Source organism: Aplosporella prunicola (assembly GCF_010093885.1).
Source record: "Aplosporella prunicola CBS 121167 unplaced genomic scaffold K452scaffold_7, whole genome shotgun sequence".
Taxonomy (NCBI): domain Eukaryota; kingdom Fungi; phylum Ascomycota; class Dothideomycetes; order Botryosphaeriales; family Aplosporellaceae; genus Aplosporella; species Aplosporella prunicola.
Window position 1 is genome coordinate 12,996 of NW_022983535.1, and position 21,478 is coordinate 34,473.

The following is a 21,478-nucleotide window of genomic DNA, read 5'->3' on the forward strand; positions in this document are numbered from 1 at the left end:
GGGGAACCGGTAGAGAGGTTTTTACCTGCAGTTAACACAACAACCAAGGCCTATGGCCTAGTGCAAGTTAGTCTGCAAAGTAAGTAGGCTGTGCTGATTCGTTTGATAGTATTTTCGAGGTTCTAGGGGCGCTGGTTATAGCGATCCTATTAGTGCGAGAGGTGTTGGTTGAGTTGTTCTATTCGAAATACTACTACTAGCTAGGGTTAAATTAATAACTAACGCTCTATTCCCCTAGCGGAAGCGGGTAATAGCTCGTCTTTAATAGTCCCTAACTCTAAAAGGACGTTAAATATAAATAAATAAATAAATAAATATAATCTATAGGCGATACGTAGGGCGTACGTAACCCTAGTACTACTTTTCTATTAGCCGTCTTCTAGCTTTCTAATAACTAACTTCCTTTCGTTAGAGCGGACGCGATAAGTCTATTACTCTCGCCCTACTCTACTAGCTTCGCCTTCCTAGCTATACTACGGGATTCCTATAGGCGGTCTTCGCCCTTATAGTCCTAGATTCCCTATGGGCTTTTTGGCTAACTAAGTTCCTACTAGTTGCTCGAGTCCCTGCGGGTTACGTTCCCGTGTAGGCTTTAATTATACGTGTTATTCTACCCGTGCGGCGGCTGGTGCCTTATAGGAGCTAGGACCGTGTAGTTACTAAGCCCCTACGGTCTCCGAGCCCGTGTAGGCCTTCTGCTTATAAGGTCTTTCTAACCCCGCGGGTTAATTTCCCTTACGGTCTATAACAATTAGATAAATCTTTTAGTAGGTACCTCTATATAGTCTTTATAGAGATATTACGCTATAAACTTTACTACAGCTAGCGGTTACTCGCTGTAACCATCGTACCGAAATAGTCGCTTACAGTGACAGTAGTAGGCAGAGCGACAGCAGTAGCTCGTCTAGCAATACGACAGTAGTAGGCATAGTAGCGACTGCAGCAGGCAAAGCAGCAGCAGTAGGCGCAGTAGCAGAGCGACAGCAGCGATAGCAGTAGGCAAAGCGATAAACAGTCTCTATACTTATAAGACACATAGTTATCCATGTAAATTATCTATAAAATGACCGTAGAGCGCAAATATACAACAAGGACTTATATAATGTAGTATAGGGTTAACTGTTAAGCGCGTCCACCTGACAATTATAAACTAGAAAGCACGATAAAGGAACATAGAAAAAAGTAGCAAAGAGAAAATATATAGTCGGCTTTCTGTGCTTGAGAAAATGCTTTCCTTTTTAGACGGTCTCGTTCGGCTACTGATCCATGGAACGGCAGCTTTGGGATCGCGTGGAGGTGGTAGAAACTCGAGCTTTGGCGCGACTTGGATGATTTTTGCTGTTTGTTGAGCGATCAAGCTCTCCGGAAGAAATGGCATGACGCGCGAAAGGATTTTGTAGCCCAAATTCTCCCAAGCTTCGACTTTTGTCACCAGAGCAGACACATCAATAACCGGTCGCATGCGCGCTGTACGTTCAGCTTGATACTGTCCAAGTATAGCTTCAATGGCGGCCTTGTCAGGCTTTGTTCCTCGAGCATTGTGATCCTTGATGGCTCGGTGGAGAAGGTTGGTAAGCGCGACAACACCTTCCATGCTGGAGTTACCTCCGAATCCCAGGTTGGGAGTCATCTGCGCGACGATGTCAACTTGGCTGAACTGTAAAGTTGTTATTCTTCTTACCTTGTGCATGGCGTCGCCGGCGAGTACAACTCTACCAAAAAACATATGCTTCAACAATCCTTCTTCGATATTGATTAGCTCCCCGCGCACCCGACTCTTCCAGAGCTCCCCAAAAACATGTGTACTCGAGATAGGGCACTCGAAGCATGTTGCAGCGTACTGTTCGGCGTCGGCCTGTGTCCAGCGCGGGCTGGTTGGCCAGTAGTGGCGCTTCGGGTTTCGGAAAGTGACGAACCAGAATGTATACTTCTTCTGGCCTATCACGGCAAACGACTTGCCTGCGCAGTGCGCAATGGAGACATCACAGGTACTCGTACCCGGTAGCGTAGGGCCGAACCCCACCAGAGCGGTCCAATCAGTATGGAAGGCTGTTTTTCTCATGTCAGTTCTGCTTGCTTAGGTACTGTGTTCGTTTATGAACTTATGCCGTTGGAATGGTTGAATGGTTCACTTACACTTTTTCTCTGTGGCTGTGATTAGCCCGGGAATGGCGGCATTTGCGTTCCTCCACATGAAGCTACGTATTAGACTGTGTACTCCGTCGCATCCAATAAGTAGGTCGCCTTCTTCGACGGTACCATCAGCTAGTATCGCCTTTACGTTGTCCTCAGAGTCTATAACGTCTACAACACCAACTCCTGCCCTCACCCTGGATTTATCCGGCAGTTTCTCGTACATGATTTCGAGAAAGCGCCTTCGTTCCAGAACAGGAAAATCGTATCCATGGCTTTTACTTAATTAGCTTCATCGTTTTCTACTTCTTCGGATAAAGGCTTTAACGTACTTCTCCCTGCTTAACTTAAAGAGGTTGCCGTTTCCAATAATACGGCCGTCTGGAAGAAGGTTGATTTTCTTTCCAAGAAGATTGCATTCCTCTTCCACTTCTTCAAGACATCCAAACTGCTGAAGAATTCTACAGCCGTGTGGAAGTACGCCGATACCGGCACCCCTTGCCGGAGCTATTTCTCCTTTTTCAAGAACAACATGATCGATGTTTGCCTTCTGAAGCGCATGGGACGCGGCTAGACCTCCTACGCTTCCACCAACAACAATAACCCGAAAAGGTCGAGAGTTCGCCATGCGTATCGAATGGGAAGAACAAGGAGTTATTGAATGAAATGGCTGTTTGTAGAGAAGTTGTGCTAGAAGCGAATAGTTAAGTAACAAAGAACGACGTTGTTGTAGTAGAATTAAATAAAGCAGAAGGACAAAGAATGTACTTCTTAGAATGCCAGCCTAAGTTAGCGGGATCTTAGAAACGCCTCGCGATTTAGTTCTTAGTGTAGTTTTAGTGCTTACTGCAAGTGCTTACCGTTGTTTTAGCGCTTACTATAGGCGCTTGCAGTAGCTTTAGTGCTCACCATTACTACCAAAACAAATTACTGCTTACTATCAGAGTAGCGAAATAGAGTAATTCTCTTTTACATGGCGACAACGCGGAATGCAGCCTAATCACAATAAGCCTTAGCTGATAAAACGGTAGAGAACTGCTAAGAAAGTAACCAATTACATTCTTATTTTTAGTCAACGTAGTCCCAGCGCGGGCGCGATAGCCGCTGCTTTCCGGTCTTAATAAGGATCTCGGGTTTATAGGTTAATCAAAGACAGAAAGCTCGATCGTTAGATTATATAATTTAATATAACGCTTTAGCACTATTATAATAAAAAATCCCCTCCTACGTAGCCCTATTTATGATCCCGCTAAATATCCATACGTTCTAGTTATAGCTGGGCATAATTTGCTTACATAGACGGAATAGCTTAAGCATAATCTTTCGCTGCAGTAAGCCTATCTTCCTTCAGCATTTCACGCACTTTAACGTTTACTTAATAGACTGGCTTTAGTAGTTCTTAAAGAACTAATTTAGATAGAATTTCGTGTTTCTCCCGCTTAGTATTTTGGTAAAGGAACAATCTTGTTTATAGTCGTAATATAAATGCTTAGTCCTTTCCTTATTAATAGTCTAAGAAGGCCTATTACCTTACGATATATTGTTTTTATTCTTCTACGTTGTAGTATGCATCAAATGCTCACACGAATCCTATACTCAAGGTAGCGCTATATTTTTATACTGTTTAGATGTAGTCACAGAGGATCTTCCCAGGACCGAAAGTCGTTCTATCGTAACAATTCTTGGAAATATTACTAAATATTCACTTTCTTGTGGGCCACCACCTGTTACCACTATCTACCAATTGCATATCAGAATCACTCGCAGATTCCACATGCCTTGCGAGAAACAAATACCTCGTGTCTAGGAGCGCTACTGCCTCAAGACTCAGGTCGTAGATAGGGAAGCATCTCTTCCATTGCGCCATGTAGCAAGTGCACATGCCCCGGCATCGGCATTTCAAGATGATCTGCATCAACAGACACGCATTTGGCCTCCCCAACATACCGATCCCAGCCATTGGGACCTAGGTCTGCAGGGGTTTTGTCAGGCAAACTCCAACCCACCTCGCCCATCCTTGGGTCTTCCATGAATCCAGGAAACGGTTCTGTGGGAATATCCGCTTCAGCCAGCATCTTCCTCAGTTCGTGGTCGCCAGAGCACCGGTGAATTGAGCCTTTCTTGGCCCAGATAATGGCAGTGCGAAGTGGTCGCTCTTGGGGTTTCATAGGTGGTGGGTGGTATGAGGCTACGCAGGCGAAGATTCCGCGCATATGTTGCTGTGTTGAGTTGGATACGTTCCAGCGACCATCCACGTTGGCGATACTCTCGTAGACCCTCCAGCCATATAGAGTACTTTTCTGGAGGCCAACAGGACGAGGACTGCACATGTCGATAAGCAAAAGGCTCTCCACTGTGCGTCCAGCGGCTGCAAGCTGACGGCAAACCTCATACGAGATCATTGCTCCACCAGAAAATCCACCAATCGAGAAAGGTCCCTCCGGTTGAAACTTTATCAATGCTTCAACTATGATTTTCGCAACGCCCGGAAAGCCCACTTCAGTGGTCAGCCTGCTTGGGCAGCGGAGGAAAGGCGAATCAATACCATAGACGGGGATGTTCGAGCTCAATGGGGCCAGGTGTATGTACGTGGCGATACTGCCAGTGCCATCGGCAATGAGGTAGAATGGTCTCTTTCCGCTTGACGGGCGCCCATGTAAAAGTATGGGTCTAGTACTCGGGGCTGGAGAATCATCCTCGGCTGGTGAGGAAACCATTACAGTGTCCTCCTCAACTTCCGAAGATGATGCATTCTTCTTCGACGTGTCATCGGAAATTGCTGCTGTACCATTGATAAATGGTGTGCTTGCACCGTCCGTGGATCTTGGAGTGCTTTCAATCATGGAAAAGTCGGAGCTGGGTTCGGAGTGCGGGGTGGAAGTTTGGGATTTTGCAAACGCATTTCGCAAATTGCCAATCGTGTGGTAGTCCAAGAGAAAAGAAGGAAGCATATCCGTGCCGGTGCTGTTGTTTACATTGGTCGTGATTTCAATGCCCATAATAGAGTCAATGCCTGTAGCGTACCCAAAGTCAGCCAACATGCTTCTAATTATTACTGAGGCATTGCATGATACTGAAGACATACCTAAGTCAACCAATACTGTATCATCAGTAAGGTCAGCAATTTCTGTGCCAGTTCCCTTTGAGATGCTGTCAAGAATGGCTTCAAGAACTTCGTTGTTTGAAGTAGTGTTCTCTTCTCCTGTCGACGCCGCAGTCTCTGCTACTTTCGGTGCATCCTTCTGGAAATTTGAACGACTCTGTGGGCTAGGTCCTAGTCCAATGGGCTCGGGGCTAGGCGTTGGCTTTATTGTATCTTTTCCTTGCACCTGGGAACTGGTTGCTGATTTCCCGAGGAGTTGGTCTAAGATGGCGTTGCTAACTTCATGAAAGCGGAGAGCGGAACATTGCATGACAAGCTTTTCTGTGTCGAAGACGTATACGTCGCAACATGTTGTGGTCTTGTCTCTTTGCGAAATGCGAACATACGTGTAGTACGGCTTTCCTGGTTCCATGTCGACGGTCTGCTCGAGGCTGTCAAAGCTATCCATCATAAAAGTCGTTTTCGCCCCAAGGCGGTCGGTGTTTCCATTCACGAGGAAGCCTGCTAGATGCACAAGGCTCTCGCCCCAGTAAGGTGATGATACAAACTGGGTCCCATGAGGATTATTGCAAAGAACAATCTCTGCAGCGGCTTCCGCGAAGTCGCTTGATATGAACGCTTCTTTGATACATTTGAAAGCGGGGTCGTACTCGACTGTGTTGGCAAAGAGTGAGTAGAGAATCCCAGGTAGCATTCTGTGTCCGTTTCCATCTTTGGCAATCCTGATCAACTCGTTCATCCTACCCTTGATGAAGTAGGAGATCCGGTCCCAGTTAGACTGTAGGTCGTTTGCATCAGTGACAGTCACCAAGCAACTGCCGAGATCGTACGAAGAGCGCTGCGAGGAAGCTTTCCATGAAACATGAAGCCTATTGCTGGATGAGGTGTCGGTGAGGACTGTTGTAAGCAACTCCCCTTCAGAGCCCACGAGGCTCCTCGTCAGTGGCCGCTTGAGGGATACATCCTTGACAGTGAACCTTATGCTCTCAGCGTCTTGCCTTTTGCTGTAATGGAGAGTGTATTTAGCAGCAGCAGCGGCTGCTTCGCAAAATACACTTCCTGGAACCACGGACACTCCTCGGAGCCGATGGCCATCGACGAGAGCCTTGAAACCGGGATTAGCAATCGAAGCTCGCAGCGTTACCGAGAGCTTTGGCGTTGTTGATTCTTGAACAACATGTTGCGCGCAAGTCGATATCTCTCTTGCTGGAGCGAGAGTAGAAACCGAATTAAGAGCTTTGTCTTTTTCGGTGTAGGTGAGCCAAAAGTCCTTCAAATCCCAAGCATATGACGGCAGTGTCAACAGTGTCAATGCATCCGTGAATGGGGCATGTAGCGCAAGCCAGTCAATGGAAACACCGTTGGTATAAGCGCCAGCGAGGCACTTTGAAATAGTCGTCCAAGCATTGGTGTTGGACTCCAAGCTGGACATTATTTTGCTGGAAGACGGAGAGAGAGTGGCCCGAACAAAGGAGCTACAGACTGGACTCGGTCCAATTTCGAGCCAGATAGGGTCGCCAAGCTTGTCTCTGACAGCATTGAGCGCACCTACAAAATTTACCGGGTGCCGAGTCTGGCGACCTAGGTAATGTCCATTAAAGATACCAGGTGCCTCCACAACGGAGCCAAGCAGGGTTGATGCCACGGGGATTTTCGGTGTGGAATATGTAACGCCTCCTGCTAGGGCAATATAGTCGTCTACCATCGGGTCCATCTGGAAAGAGTGAAAGCCGTACGGGACTGAGAGAAGTTTTGAAGGCGATGTCAAAGATTTTTGGAACTCGGCAATATCATCAGCGCTTCCGCTAACAACCGTGGCATCGGGACTGTTTAGACAGGCTACTGCACAGGATAGATGTGGTTTTGTGTCCAAAATATCGTGAACAGCCGCTGCAGACATTTTCGTGGCCAGCATAGCGCAAGCGTTGGCTTCGCATCTCTCTGATAGCAGTCGCGCGCGATGGCCAATGAGGTAGAGCATGTCGGCTAATGAGAGGACGCCGCAAACATGCAGAGCAGCATACTCGCCCAGAGAGTGTCCTATGGCCATTGCTGGTTGAATTCCGCACGATCTCCAGAAGGAAGCGAGGCCAACCTCAAGTGTGACAACGGCTAGTTGAGTTTGTAATGTGTCCTTCGTTGACACATCAGTGTCTTTGTTGGTGATAATGTCGAGGAAAGGCGGGAAACCGTGCTCCTCGCAAATACTCGCACACAAGTCGATTGTCTCGCGGAATGGGCGACACGTAGCATAAAGCTCACTTCCCATGCCGGCATAGTGGGATCCCTGTCCGGTGAAGACAAAGATGATCGATGAGACGGGTGAGAGAGCTGCATCTACTGTGTCTTGTTCGAGTTTGCCAATCAGCTCTCTTGTTGTTGAAGCGGTGCAAGCGAATCGAATGAGATGGTGCATCCTTCTTGCGGTAGTCGTGTATGCAATGTCTTGGATATTGGCATTTTCATTTGCTCGAAGCCATTCGAGGAGATTGCGCTTGTTTGCAAGGTACGACGCTTTGGTTTTGCCGGAGGTCACGATGACATGACTGCTACGAGGGTCTACACCTTGTTTGACAACGACTGAGTAATCTTCGAGCAGCATGCAAGCATTTCCGCCCTATTTAAATCAGTATTAGCTTGATTCAAAACATTTAAATTTCCAGAGACAACGTACCGCTGCATCAAAATTATTGAGAAGAATACGTCTCGGTTTGTGGTCCATAGGTTTAAATTCCTTGGGCTCCGAGGGGATGTCAATGCCAAGTTCGGAAAGAGAAGGATATTTGGGATTTAGCGCGTGGGGCATTCCAGCTTGCGGCGGCATTACATCTTTCTGTATAACGTGTCAACACATTCAATATATTCCTCCCGTGGAATTCACTTACCTGAAACATCAACAAGCATTTCAGCAACGACGCCATGCCGGCGGCCTGTGTAAGTTGTTAAAATTAAAATAGGAGTTCAGTTTAAGAAGGAAGTACTTACCGCTTCACTGTGGCCAACGTTAGCCTTGACGCCGCCAACTGTCAAAGGCCCATGTCCTTGTCGGTGTTTGAAGATGCTCGCAATTGCCCCCATCTCTGCTGGATCACCAACCTGAGTGCCAGTTCCATGCATTTCGACGTACGAAATGTCATGCGGGGAGATTCGAGAACTGTTCAGAACCTTCTGGAACAGCCGCTCCTGCGCACCGGCATCAGAAGTTGTGATGGAGGTGGAATTGCCGGAGTGGTTTCTTCCAGAGCCAGCAACTACTGCTAGAATATTGTCGTTCTGCGCTACCGCATCCTCTAGACGCTTTAGAATAACCGTTCCAGCAAAATCGGCTCGACAATAGCCGTCCGCATCATCACGATAGGTTTTGCAGTTCCCCGTATCGGATAAAACTCCAGACTTGCTAAGACCAGTCCATGAGTGGGGCCATGTATTGATATTGGCCGCACCGACAACAGCCATGTCGATATCCTTGGCACGTAAACTCATAGAAGCGAGGTGTACAGCGGCAACTGATGATGCGCACGCGGAATCAAGCGAATAGGTCGGGCCCTCCCACTTAAATTGGTAGGCAATACGGCCAGCTCCTGTATCCCACGCGTGAGAATCAATTGTCCGGTTCTAGGAAGACAAAAAAAGAAGGGACATTAGACGTTGAAATTTAGAAGACTTACCAAATGCACGCTGAATTCCCTGCAATGTATACGAATCGCAACCGAGTTCGTGGTGAGTTACCATATGCCAGTCATCAGTGGATTGCCCGAAGAAGGCTGCAATTTTTCTCGGGTCCGTCGCTCTGGTTTGCCCGTCCGAGTATCCGGCCATCTCGAGAGCCTCATATGTACTCATCAAGAACTGCCGATGACATGGATCCATCAACAACGCTTCTCTTGGTGATACACGGAAGAACCGAGAATCAAAGTTTCCGGGCTTGTTCATGAAGCAGCCGAATCTGGTGGTTGAAGTGCACGTATCTTTGTGCTCGGCGCAATAGAACTCGTCAATGTCGAAGCGGTCTTTAGGAATCTCCTCGGCAAGGTCCTTTTTCGACATGATGATGTTCCAGAATTCTTCGAGATTGTCGCTGCTTGGGCCTCGTCCCGCCATGCCTACAATGGCAATCCGGCCTGGGCTAGGCATGCATGTTTCTTCCAAACTTTCATCTGTTTGGAAAGAGGCGGTGCTTCCAGCCGCTTTTAGTATGCTCGCTAGATAGGCTGTGTGGCTGCTGGGGCCCATGACTTTCACGTCAAGATGTTGGGAACCCAACCACGAATTGAGTTGGCCAACGACCTTTGTGATATCTAGTGGCACCGAGATAACTTGGAGGGCCATGGCTCTTAGCAGGTTTCCCCAGCTGGCGTAAGTGGCTTTAGGATCGTCCATTCCCCAAAGCCTGAAGTTGGGAAGGACGGGTTTGTCAAGCAAAGCCGAGCACCCAATGATGTAGTCAATGTCCACCTGGGACACTGTAACGCAGTGCTGAAGGGCGAAGATATTCAACTTGTCTTTTGGAAGGGATTTCAAAGCGGGACATTGCTTTATGATGAGCTCTAGGACGGTTGGTGGGCCAATAACGGTACACCATCTGTCGCCCGTTATAGCGACCTTCGCTCTCTTGATAGGCGGGACTCCCTAATGATATTTCATCAGCTTAGCAAGATAGTTTCCCAAGCTTCTACGTACCATGCTTTGTTGAAACTGTTCAAGAACTTTGCGAAGTTCATCTGGAGCGATGCCAATCACAGCGCATCCCCAGCTTCCAGGGCGGTCCTCAATAGCCCTTGATCGTACCGATGTGATGATGCATAGTCTAAAAAATACCCTCGCTACCTCCAGAACAGCAGCGTATAGAGATGCAAAATCTGTAGCGACGGCCACTGCACAGAGATTTGCAAGGCCTCCAGAGATTCCGAGGTTTTCAGGCTTGGGCCCAGTTGCGCTCACAAGTTGCGGCTCTCGTTTAACCCATCTTTTTCTTGTTAGCTATGGTTAACAATCGGACGGGTCAGAACTTACTGTAGTAACATTGCCGCTCTCAAAGCATGTACCAAGATAGCATGCGCCATGCCCACTTCGTCGGCCTCATGACGATATCGATTTGCGAGTTCAAGAAGGCTAGAGCAATCGGCAATGCTGTCTCTCAGAACATGATCTCTTTCTTTGATTTCGTCCTTTGCTGCCTGAAATATGTCTTCCAGGAAGGTTTGGAGCCATGGCATCGATACAGCTTGTCTGTAAAGCTGGTCGATCCCTTCAATCCAGGAATCTGTGTTGTCCCCAACAAAGAGGATTTTCTGCTGAGTAGCCTCCATCTCTTGTAGGAGTAATACCGCCAGTGGACAAGGTTTTCGAAATCAAGCTGCTTCGCGTAAAGCGATGTGTTGGAACTTGAGAACGGGTATGAAGCCGATGTGCAACTTCACCATGTGTAGGTATACATATGATATAGGGTATACGGAATTATCGTCAAAGGAAATATCCGGTCTATACTCCTTGGGACTGAAAATGGTTATCGAAGCTATGGAACCTGAATGGCTGCACTACCATGCGCCACCTCTTTGGTGCTTACATCAATATTTTTCGGCCTAGAGATTTCCCTTAGTGCTCACGCAAAAACACGTATGTGGTTTCGGCGCTTATTAATATTTCCCCTCTTCTTTCTTATCGTTATGTTGGAGACTTTAAACACTCCGAGCAAGGCCTGTAAGCGCTCTTCAAAAAACCGACCTTGGTAAAATAAGCACTAGACTAAGGCTTGCAGTATAATCAACTTTAAGTCAGATTTCGTGCGCTAGTGCTTACACCCCCTAGTAGGGTAGTTGCAGGGGAAAATTTCGACATGACGCGTTGTAAGGAATAACCTCAAATGAAGATAAGCTGAATAGAAGGAGTTAATGACGTACGAGGCATGTAGAAAGTACGTGCTGGGGAGGGATAATGTTCGCTGCTTAGAAGTGTAAGCACCGAACTTCACGATATGCACTTTTCATGTAAGCACTAAACATGCTGTGCGTGGCAAGGAATGGGAGATAGTACAATATAGGACTGTCCAGAATGAAAGTAGGTCTAGTAAAGTTGTGATAGAATTCGTTGCTGTTTGAGTGTTTAGACATCATGTCGTCAACCAGCCATTCACCACACGTCCCAATTGCCATTGTCGGCTTAGCATGTCGCTTCCCCGGCGATGCTTCCTCACCATCGAAGTTCTGGGATCTCTTGAAGAATGGAAAGGGCAAGTATAATCGATGCAAATCACTCTCGAAACTCTACTGACAGTCTTAAAGATGCCTACTCTTCAACAACGGATCGGTACAATACGGATGCATTTTACCATCCCAATGCTAAAGATCGACAAAATGTCTTGCCTACCAAGGGTGGACACTTCCTCAAGCAAGATCCGTATGCGTTTGACCCATCATTTTTCAACATTACGGCCGCGGAAGCCATTGCGCTCGACCCAAAACAGCGCATAGCTCTAGAAGTCGTCTATGAAGCCTTGGAAAATGCTGGCAAGCCTCTCCAAAAGATTGCAGGCACTCAAACAGCGTGCTACATCGGCTCCTCGATGAGCGATTATCGAGATGGTATTGTGCGGGATTTTGGGCATTACCCCAAATATCACATTTTGGGAATCAGCGAGGAGATGATCTCCAATCGCGTCTCTCATTTCCTGGATATCCATGGTCCTAGCGCCACCGTCCACACGGCCTGCTCGTCGAGCCTCGTAGCAACTCACCTTGGTTGTCAAAGCATAAAGTCGGGAGAATCGGAAATGGCCATCGTCGGGGGCGTTGGTATGATCCTCAGCCCAGATGCGAACATGCATCTCCACAACTTGGGCTTTTTAAACCCTGAGGGTCACTCAAGAGCATTCGATGAGAATGCAGGTGGCTATGCCCGCGGTGAAGGCTGTGGAATTCTGGTCTTGAAGCGACTGGACAGAGCCCTTGAAGACGGAGATTCTATTCGAGCTGTTATTCGAGGCTCAGGTGTGAACTCCGATGGTTGGACGCAGGGTGTGACAATGCCTTCAAGCGAAGCACAAGCCGCTTTGATCAAGTATGTGTACGAGTCGAATGGTTTAGATTATGGGTCTACTCAATATGTCGAAGCCCATGTAAGTAAAACTCCAAGATGGTTGACAATTTTGATTGAGCTAATGCGGATATGTCCCAGGGTACCGGCACTAAGGCGGGTGATCCAAAAGAGATCGGAGCAATTCACCGCACCATTGGCCAGGGCACCACCAAGTCTCGCAAGCTGTGGATTGGCAGTGTTAAGCCAAACGTGAGTGAGAAGCCTGTTCCGTCCGAGATCATGCAACTAATTATTAGCAGATTGGCCATCTTGAGGCTGCTGCCGGTGTTGCCGGCATTATCAAGGGTGTGCTTGCCCTGGAAAATGGACTAATTCCTCCAAACATCTACTTTTCGAAGGCAAATCCTGCCATTCCTCTACAAGAATGGAACATGGCGGTACCTACAAAGCTAACGCCCTGGCCTGCTACCCAGACAGTGCGACGCATGAGCGTCAGTGGGTTCGGCATGGGCGGTACGAACGGACACGTCATCCTGGAGTCATTCAAACCCAGTCAAAGACATCTTACCAACGGCAATAGTACTGCAAACGACAAACTCGTCAATGGCGATGGTACTGCTCTACATAGCGCCCATCATCCAGGGAAGAGATTGTTTGTCCTTAGCAGTCAGGATCAGGCTGGTTTCAAGCGCGTGGGCAAGGCACTTGCGGAGCACCTAGAGAGTCATGGCCCTGCTGCATCGACCCCGGACTATCTCGCCAACCTTGCATACACGCTTGCAATTGCAAGATCCGGCTTATCTTGGAGGGCCAGTTTCCTAGCTGAAAATGCGGCGGAGGTGCGGGAGAAGTTAACAACGGATCCGGGAGAGAACGCCTCTCGCATGTCAACCAGCCAACCACGCATTGGCTTTGTCTTCACTGGGCAAGGCGCTCAATGGGCGCGGATGGGCCTCGAGCTACTAGAGCACCCCGTGTTCAAGGGTTCTGTGGCAAAGTCTGCCGAGATTTTGAAAACCCTCGGATGCGACTGGGACCCAATCGCGGAGCTGGCCAAGGACAAAGACGAGTCGCGACTTGGAATTCCCGCGATTTCACAGCCAATTTGCTCAGTCTTGCAGATTGCCCTGGTCGATGAACTGAGTTCGTGGGGTATAACTCCATTGAAGGTTGTTGGTCATTCAAGTGGAGAAATCGCTGCAGCTTATGCCACCGGAGCTTTATCCCACCACGACGCTATAGCAGTGGCCTATTTCAGGGGCAAAACATCTGCCGGGCTCAAGCACCTCAAAGGCGGCATGATGGCTGTTGGGTCTTCCCCAGAAGATGCCCAAAACCTAATCGTCGAGGCTAAGCTCTCCGGTGGCGCCGTGACTGTCGCTTGTGTCAATTCACCTTCGAGTGTCACCCTTTCCGGCGATGTTGCTGCACTTGAAGAGCTAAAGATTTTCTTAGAAAAGCGAGGTGTGTTTGCTCGACGACTCAAGGTTGATGTCGCCTATCATTCGACCCATATGAGCTCTGCCGTGGGCGAATATTCATCCTCAATCGCAGACATCGAGCCTGCGCAATCAGTCGAGGGTCAACCCGTAATGGTATCGAGCGTCACGAGCAGCGAAGTGGATTCCGAGCTTTTAGGTCCCTACTACTGGATTCGAAACTTAGTTTCCCCCGTTCTGTTCGCGGACGCCGTTAAAGAACTGGTCGTGCCATCCGACGGTGATGGAGGGAATACGGTCGACCTTCTGGTTGAGATTGGCCCTCACAGCGCACTGGGTGGGCCGATCGAGCAGATTCTTTCTCATCATGGTATCAAAAATGTTGGCTACAGTTCAGTGCTTACTCGCGGTGAGAACGCACTCGATTGTAGTCTCAAATTTGCTGGAGATTTGTTCCTTCAGGGTGTACAGTTCAACGTGCAAGAAGCGAACGGCGATTTGCACTGCAGCCTTCTGACGAATCTCCCTCCGTATCAATGGTGAGTCTTATTGCCTCGATATCATGAAATGTAGGCTAACAGCAAATTTTGCGACGTAGGAACCACTCGAAAACTTTCCGTGCCGACTCTCGCATTCATAGGGAGCTCATAGCACAGAAGTTTCCCACAAGAAGTCTCATCGGTGCGCAACTCCCTACGCTGGCCGAAAACCAATATGAATGGCGAAGCTTTATAAGACTCTCAGACGAACCTTGGCTCCGCGGCCACACTGCTGGCAGCACAGTTTTGTTTCCAGGAGCCGGGATTGTGAGCATGGTCTTAGAAGCCGCCCAACAGTTGGCAGATTCAGGAAAGACAGTCCGTGCCTTCAGATTACGCGATGTTAATCTCTTTGCTGCCATGGCTCTTCCAGAAGACCAGGCTACTGAGGTTATCATTCACTTGCGACCACATCTCATCGCCACCACTGGGTCAACGCCGGCGAGCTGGTGGGAGTTCACTGTCTCATCTTGTGTTGGCACAGACCAACTGCGGGACAATGCACGAGGGTTGGTAACGATCGACTACGACGATAACCGTAGCCTGCAAATGATTGCTGAGGACGCCATGATCGTTGCCGCGCAGATTGAAGACTACCATCGCATTCACCATGAGTGTCCGGAGGTTTATTCCAAAGAGCGATATTATCAACAGTTTGTCAAGGTCTCCTGGAACTATGGAGAGTTGTTCCAAGGCGTGGAGAGTTGCCGTCCAGGCTATGGCAAGACTGTCTTCGATATCCGACTTGTCGATATTGGAGAGACATTCAGTAAGGACCAGCTGGATCGACCGTTCCTCATCAATGCTGCTTCTCTCGATGCAATTTTTCAGGGTTCGCTCGGGGCTACATACAACAACGGCACCTTTGAGTTCGACAAGCCTTTTATGCCGACATCAATCGGCGAGTTAGAGATATCTGCTAGTATTCCGGCTGATGCAGACTACATCATGCCAGGTCTTTGTCGAGCAGAAAGGTACGGCTTCAACGAGTTATCCGCAGATATAGCCGTCTTCGACAAGAACCTTTCCACCGTCTTCATGACAGTTAAAGATTTCCGAACCTCAGAATTAGACATGGATTCTGGGAAGCCCGACGGTGACAGCATCGAAGTGGATCGGGCTGATATAACATCCGAAGTCACATGGAACCATGCCCTTGGTCTACTTAGACCTGATGAAATCGACCAGGCATTGAGCGCATTTGCAGCTCAGGATAGATTTACTGAGGTGAGTTTGGCTTTGAAGCTTCCCATTAGAAACTAAATTGGGATTCAGCTAACCCGTATTGTAGCTTGTTCGCATGATACTTCACAACAACCCGGCGGCAACCGTCGTCGAGTTGATCTCAGAGACAGGTGATCGTACAAATGCAACCATGTCAAGCCTATCTGGAAGCGTTGTTCCTCAGAGCCGGGTCCGTTATGCTGTTGCAAAAGCTGACGATGGGGGCAATACTCGGATTTTGTCCTTTGGCGATGACGATACTCTGGTGCCAACTGACAAAGCTTCCATGGACTTGTTAATCATTTCGCATGATGTTTCAGACACAGACGATCTCGAGAGACTTGTTAACCTTGCAAGTCAGCAACTGGTCAAACCTGAAGCCACTATTGTCGTGGCTGCATCTAATGAAGCTGCAGCTTCAAAGTTGGCGAGCATGGGTTTCGAAATCATCCCAAGCATTGACGGCAGTAAAACACTCGCATATAGCACTCACAGAGGTTTGCAATCTGGGATTGTCACGAATGGCTCGCCAAAACACGAGATATCCATTTTCGAGCCGTCCACAGCTGGAGTCGACACTCAGAAACTCTCCTCTACGCTCCAGGATATCCTACAGAGCCAAGGCTACTCTGTCCTTATAAACTCTTGGGACGATGACTTTAATGCTCTCAGCATTAAGGATAAGACGTGCATATCTTTGCTGGAGCTTGAGAAGCCACTGTTGGATAACCTCTCGGAGCGCGATTTCAAGAGCATTCGAACAGTGGTGTTGAGCTGTGAGAGGCTCCTGTGGATCACATCTGGCGACAATCCAGCTCTCGGAATGGTAGACGGCTTCTTGCGATGTATGAAGAGCGAGATGGCAGGTACAAAGTTCCAAGTCTTGCACCTTAGTTCAACAGGGTTGCAGCACGGTCCCTCACTTGCGACCCGGATCCTCGAGTCGGACAGCACCGACAGTGAGTATCGAGAAGTAGACGGTCGCCTTCAAGTTGCTCGCATTTTCAAAAGTTTCCAGCAAAACGAAAGTGTCCGCCACCATCTGGAAGACTCTACTCGCATTGAGACTGTAGGTGACAATGGTGAAGCGCTGCGGCTCACTATTGGCAAGCCAGGTCTTTTGGACACTTTGAGATTTGTCCCGGATGAAAGGCTGCTACCTCCACTCGAAGAACACGAAGTCGATATCCAAGTCAAGGCTACGGGCCTAAAGTAAGTACTTTGACACATGGATCGTCTAGTTGACAAACTAATTTTGATGGCCTGTAGCTTTAAGGATATTATGGCTTCTATGGGTCTAATTCCCCAGCAGGGACTTGGCCTAGAAGCCAGTGGTACCGTAATACGAGTTGGCACCAAGGCTACCAGTTTCAAGCCTGGTGATCGTGTTTGTACCATGCAGCCTCTGCAACTCGGATGCCACGCAACCAAGATCCGAGTGGACTATCGAGGCCTAGCTAAGATCCCAGACTCTATGTCTTTCGAAGAGGCCGCATCGGTTCCTACTGTGCACTCGACTGCGTATTACGCGTTCGTCCGTGCGGCGAAGCTTCGCAAAGGCCAGTCGGTGTTGATTCATGCTGCAGCGGGAGGCGTGGGGCAAGCGGCAATACAGTAAGTATTTCTATGCTATCAGGGCATACTGATTTTAAATACTGATAATTTGCCAATTTAGGTTGGCCAAATATCTCGAGCTCATCATCTATGTCACCGTGGGCACAGATGACAAGCGTAGGCTTATAACCGAACAGTACGGTATCCCTGATGAACACATCTTTAACTCGCGCGATGCTAGTTTCGTCAAGGTAAGATATTCCATAACTGCCTTCGTCTTTCTTTAGCCTTTTTTGTGGTGCGTACTGACCGCATCCTACTCAACAGGGTATCAATCGGGTAACGGGTGGCCGAGGCGTCGACTGCATTCTCAACTCATTGTCTGGCGAGTTGTTAAGAGCTTCCTGGGGATGCCTCGCATCTTTCGGAACATTTGTTGAGATTGGTCTTCGTGACATTGCCAACAACATGCGTCTCGATATGCGACCATTCCGGAAAAGCACTTCGTTCGCCTTCGTCAATAATCTCACTCTTTATGACGAAGATCCGGAAGAATTCTACAAACTATTCCATCAGTGTTTCGCACTGATTGAGAAGGGCATTCTCCGACCTCCGACTTCCGTCGTCTCGTACCCAATTGGTCAGGTTGGGGAAGCATTCCGAACCATGCAACAAGGCAAGCATCGCGGAAAGTTGGTACTCTCCTTCCCAGACGATGCCAACGCTCCTGTCCTACGCAAAGCCAAAGACTCTTTAAAGCTTGACCCTGAATCCACATATCTTTTTGTTGGCGGCTTGGGTGGCTTGGGTCGTAGTCTCGCGAAAGAGTTTCTGGCATCTGGAGCTCGAAACATCGCGTTTCTCTCACGATCTGGCAATACCACGCCACAGGCGAAAGCTGTCGTGGATGAGCTCGCGGCTGGCGGGGCACAGGTCAGAGCCTATCGTGGCGATATATCCAATTCCGCCTCCTTCCTCGCTGCTATGGACCAGTGCGCACAGGACCTGCCACCGATCAAGGGCGTTATCCAGATGGCCATGGTACTCCGAGACATTGTTTTCGAGAAGATGTCGTATAAAGAGTGGAAACTTCCCGTCGGTCCGAAGGTCCAGGGAACATGGAACCTTCATAAATACTTCGGCCACGAGCGACCGCTGGATTTCATGGTCATCTGTTCGTCAACTTCTGGAATCTTTGGGTACCCTAGTCAGGCCCAATATTCCGCTGGAAACACATACCAGGATGCCCTTGCTCACTATCGCCGCTCTCAGGGCCTCAAGGCCATCTCCGTAAACCTTGGTATCATGCGCGACGTTGGTGTACTTGCGGAGACAGGCACCAGTGGTAACATCAAACTCTGGGAAGAGGTGTTGGGCATCCGCGAACCTGCATTCCACGCCCTCATGAAGAGTTTAATCAACCAGCAGTACCGGGGTTCTCAAGAACATTGCCCTGTACAGGTTTGCACCGGATTGGGTACCGCGGACATCATGGCTACTCACGGTCTTGCTCAGCCCGACTACTTCAGCGACCCACGCTTTGGACCTCTGGCTGTCACTACCGTGGCTGTCTCTGCCTCGACAGAGAGCCAAGGCTCTGCTGTATCGCTTGCTGCCAGAATTTCCAAGGCCTCCAGCAAGGAAGAGGCAACAGAAATCATTACGGGGGCTTTAGTTCACAAGACAGCGGACATCCTCCAGATGCCTTCATCAGAGGTTGACCCTAGTCGGCCGTTGTATCGGTACGGCGTTGATTCGCTCGTGGCACTGGAGGTAAGAAACTGGATCACAAGAGAGCTGAAGGCGAACATGGCTTTGTTGGAAATTCTTGCAGCTGTGCCCATTGAGAGCTTTGCCGAAAAGATCACGGAGAAGAGCAAGCTGGTGACTGCAGCAGGGTCGTGAGCTTAGTGACAGTTGCGACAATTATTCACAGTAGAAGTTTATTGAACGTATTGTAGCCGTACGGGAAAGCGTTTGAGTTTTGTGAATTTGGGTAGGTAGCTTGTAGCTTAACATCATTATTATATAAAGCTAATTTCAGGTACCAATCATGGTTTCATGTTCTCTGTGCTACTAGGTGCTTCTACAAATCTCTACTGCAGGCAAACTACAAACAGCAAACAGCCAACACGTACTTTCTTTCACGCACTTTTTTATTTTATTTAGCAGTCACGGCCTTCTGCAAGGCTAAAGGCAGTGCTCTCACGTCTGTTAGATATATTAAATCAATTCGATTTCCTCGTTCCGAGGTCAAACAGGTTATGAGCTGCGTGGCGCAGTGAATAGTACAATTCGGTGTCGCGGGTCGCCGTCAGGGTCCACGCCAACAAAACTCTGCTCACAACCCCGCTCTCTCTCACCCCAGCACAACCCACAATGGAGAATATCTTTGCAGATCAAATTAATGGAAATTCCTATAAAGGTCGCAATCTTTCTCATAACCAGCGAGTTTGGATCATTTCCGCAAGCGAACAGGGCACCAGCCAGCATGAGATCGCACAGGTCACCGGCCTACCTCGGTCGACCGTAGCAGGAACAATTCAACGCTTTCACAAGACACAACGCATTGATCTAGAGCCCCGGCCAGGACCTAAAAAGAAGCTTAGTTTTCGTACCCAGCGGAAAATAGTTCGTTATATCAACAGATTTCTAAAGGCAACCTATAAACACGTTATAAAAGAGCTACAGTTAAATTATAGTAAATCTATATTATACCGGGTTTTAAAAGAATAGAATATAATAAAATGGCGTGCTAAGAAAAGACCGTTTATTTCTAGAGAGGTTGCTAGAATAAGGTACCGCATGGCCAAGAAATATAGAAAAAAAAGTAAGAAATATTGGTATAAATATTTCTTCTGCGATGAGTGCTCGGTTAAGTAAGGCACTAGCTAGAGACCGGAGTAGACTTTTCGTAAGCCAGGCTAGGAAAAGTATCTTCTAAAGAATATCCACTCTTATCCTCTTAGAAAACATGCTCGCTGCATAGTCTAGGCCGGTTTCTCAGTTAGATATAGCCGGTCTAAATACATTCCACTAGAGAGAGATCCCGAGTTAAAAAAGAACGGTATTTCTTCAAGGAGTTATATTAAAGTCCTTAAAGAAGCTATCCTAATAAATCTCGAGCCAGACATGTTATTTATACAAGATAATTCTTTAATCTATACAGCTAAAAGGGTGAAGGTATGGCTGGCTAATACCGGCATTACCTAGTTCGAGCTGCTACTATATTCACCAGATCTTAACCCGCAGGAAAACCTTTGGTTCCCACTAAAAGCGAAGCTAAATGAGCTGAGACCTGATCTACTGGCTAGGAAAGGTGACCCGGAAGCAATTGAAGCTGAGATAGCCGAGTGGTTGCCTCGTGCTTAGGAGCATGTCCAGAGGCCGACTGTGAAGAAGCTCGCTCGGTCTATAAAGGCTAGATAGGAAGCTGTGTACAGGGCTAAGGGCTATCAGATAAAATATTAATAAGAATTAACGAAGGAATCGAATTCTTAATAAATTAAGTGATTTGCAGCTGCGTGGGTTGATTCGTTGTGTGTGAGAAGGTGATGGTCGCCGGTCGCAATCGGTGTTGCAGAGACCCTGACGGCGACCCGCGACACCGAATTGTAATTATATCCTTAGTTTTCTACATTCTACCACTAATAGTCCCCTACACCCACTGAAATAATTTCTAACAAGATAAGACATATTAATTAGTTACACGTATACCTATTTCACTTGTTACTACTATCCTTATACCATTATCTAAGCTCTCTAAAGATACTGTTATTTTGCAGTGAAGACCGAGACGTTGAGAATCGGATACTGTTAAAGCTTACCTTACTCATGCGTGGGGTATTCTGAGTATGCCTAGACAACAGTCTGTAGTCATTATATTCTATTTTTATCTTGCATTACGCGGTTTAAAGCGTGATCGGGTTAGTGCTTATAGCTATACACCCGAATAAGAAATTGTTGTACGCGAGAATAACTTTACATAAAAGATCGCCTTGATAGAGACATAGGCTTTAGAACCTATACGGAATAGTGCTTACAGGAATAAATAAGCTTACTAGTACTTACGGGGTAGGATGAAGCGAGGTAGGAAAGTGGTTAATCGATGTCAGGCTATTGGAAAATGATTCTGTCTCCACTTTTAAGGAGGGACCTTTTCTACTTATTAGCACTAGCTTCAGGTGTCTTCATAATACTATCTGTTACCCTCTAGTTACCCTCTAGTACGTTCTATAAACGGGTACCTTGATGCCCTGCATTTTTATTTACCAAAACCTCGCTGCCAGTCCATCTCCTTCATTTCGATTCAGCTGCGCTTAAGTCTTCTTAGGCAAGGTTTATTTCATGATTCCAAATACTCTAATATTATATTTATAAACACCAACCTGAATTTGAAAGGGGAGACGCTGGAATATCAAGTGGTTGTTCCCGCCACTTCTAGTATTTGA

At 47.8% G+C, this 21,478-nt stretch overlaps 4 protein-coding genes across 4 annotated transcripts; 2 read left to right on the forward strand and 2 right to left on the reverse strand.

Moving 5' to 3' along the window:
- Positions 1–1,150: 1,150 nt before the first annotated feature.
- On the reverse strand, positions 1,151–2,761 carry K452DRAFT_224000 (uncharacterized protein; the record flags this gene model as incomplete). Its single annotated transcript, XM_033536662.1, has 4 exons — positions 1,151–1,630; positions 1,682–2,057; positions 2,139–2,408; positions 2,466–2,761. The coding sequence occupies 4 exons, from the start codon at positions 2,759–2,761 to the stop codon at positions 1,151–1,153; spliced, it is 1,422 nt and encodes a 473-aa protein (XP_033399664.1).
- A 973-nt stretch (positions 2,762–3,734) lies between these two features.
- Positions 3,735–10,662, reverse strand: K452DRAFT_266997 (uncharacterized protein). The gene is made up of 8 exons (XM_033538824.1): positions 10,250–10,662; positions 9,917–10,202; positions 8,905–9,865; positions 8,222–8,817; positions 8,122–8,166; positions 7,911–8,069; positions 5,219–7,853; positions 3,735–5,146 (listed from the first exon to the last, which is right to left on the reverse strand). Exons 1-8 carry the CDS (start codon positions 10,543–10,545, stop codon positions 3,954–3,956), a joined length of 6,171 nt encoding a protein of 2,056 aa, XP_033399665.1. The 5' UTR covers positions 10,546–10,662; the 3' UTR covers positions 3,735–3,953.
- A 651-nt stretch (positions 10,663–11,313) lies between these two features.
- On the forward strand, positions 11,314–19,088 carry K452DRAFT_316749 (uncharacterized protein). Its single transcript, XM_033543999.1, has 9 exons — positions 11,314–11,465; positions 11,518–12,350; positions 12,410–12,520; positions 12,571–14,249; positions 14,309–15,476; positions 15,541–16,685; positions 16,743–17,087; positions 17,149–17,278; positions 17,355–19,088. Exons 1-9 carry the CDS (start codon positions 11,348–11,350, stop codon positions 18,930–18,932), a joined length of 7,107 nt encoding a protein of 2,368 aa, XP_033399666.1. The 5' UTR covers positions 11,314–11,347; the 3' UTR covers positions 18,933–19,088.
- Positions 19,089–19,832: 744 nt separating this feature from the next.
- Positions 19,833–20,399, forward strand: K452DRAFT_306601 (uncharacterized protein; the record flags this gene model as incomplete). Its single annotated transcript, XM_033542997.1, has 3 exons — positions 19,833–19,857; positions 20,068–20,210; positions 20,241–20,399. The coding sequence occupies 3 exons, from the start codon at positions 19,833–19,835 to the stop codon at positions 20,397–20,399; spliced, it is 327 nt and encodes a 108-aa protein (XP_033399667.1).
- Positions 20,400–21,478: the final 1,079 nt, after the last annotated feature.

What these genes read in the sequence shown, in the direction of transcription:
- K452DRAFT_266997 (XM_033538824.1), bottom strand. Translation starts at nt 10,545, where the DNA reads ATGGAGGCTACTCAGCAGAAAATCCTCTTTGTTGGGGACAACACAGAT. An exon ending in AATGCTTGTTGATGTTTCAG is followed by an intron (nt 8,070 to 8,121) that starts GTAAGTGAATTC and finishes CACGTTATACAG; the next exon opens with AAAGATGTAATGCCGCCGCA. An exon ending in TACAGTATTGGTTGACTTAG is followed by an intron (nt 5,147 to 5,218) that starts GTATGTCTTCAG and finishes GGTACGCTACAG; the next exon opens with GCATTGACTCTATTATGGGC.
- K452DRAFT_316749 (XM_033543999.1), top strand. Translation starts at nt 11,348, where the DNA reads ATGTCGTCAACCAGCCATTCACCACACGTCCCAATTGCCATTGTCGGC. An exon ending in TCTCTTGAAGAATGGAAAGG is followed by an intron (nt 11,466 to 11,517) that starts GCAAGTATAATC and finishes ACAGTCTTAAAG; the next exon opens with ATGCCTACTCTTCAACAACG. An exon ending in CTCAATATGTCGAAGCCCAT is followed by an intron (nt 12,351 to 12,409) that starts GTAAGTAAAACT and finishes GATATGTCCCAG; the next exon opens with GGTACCGGCACTAAGGCGGG.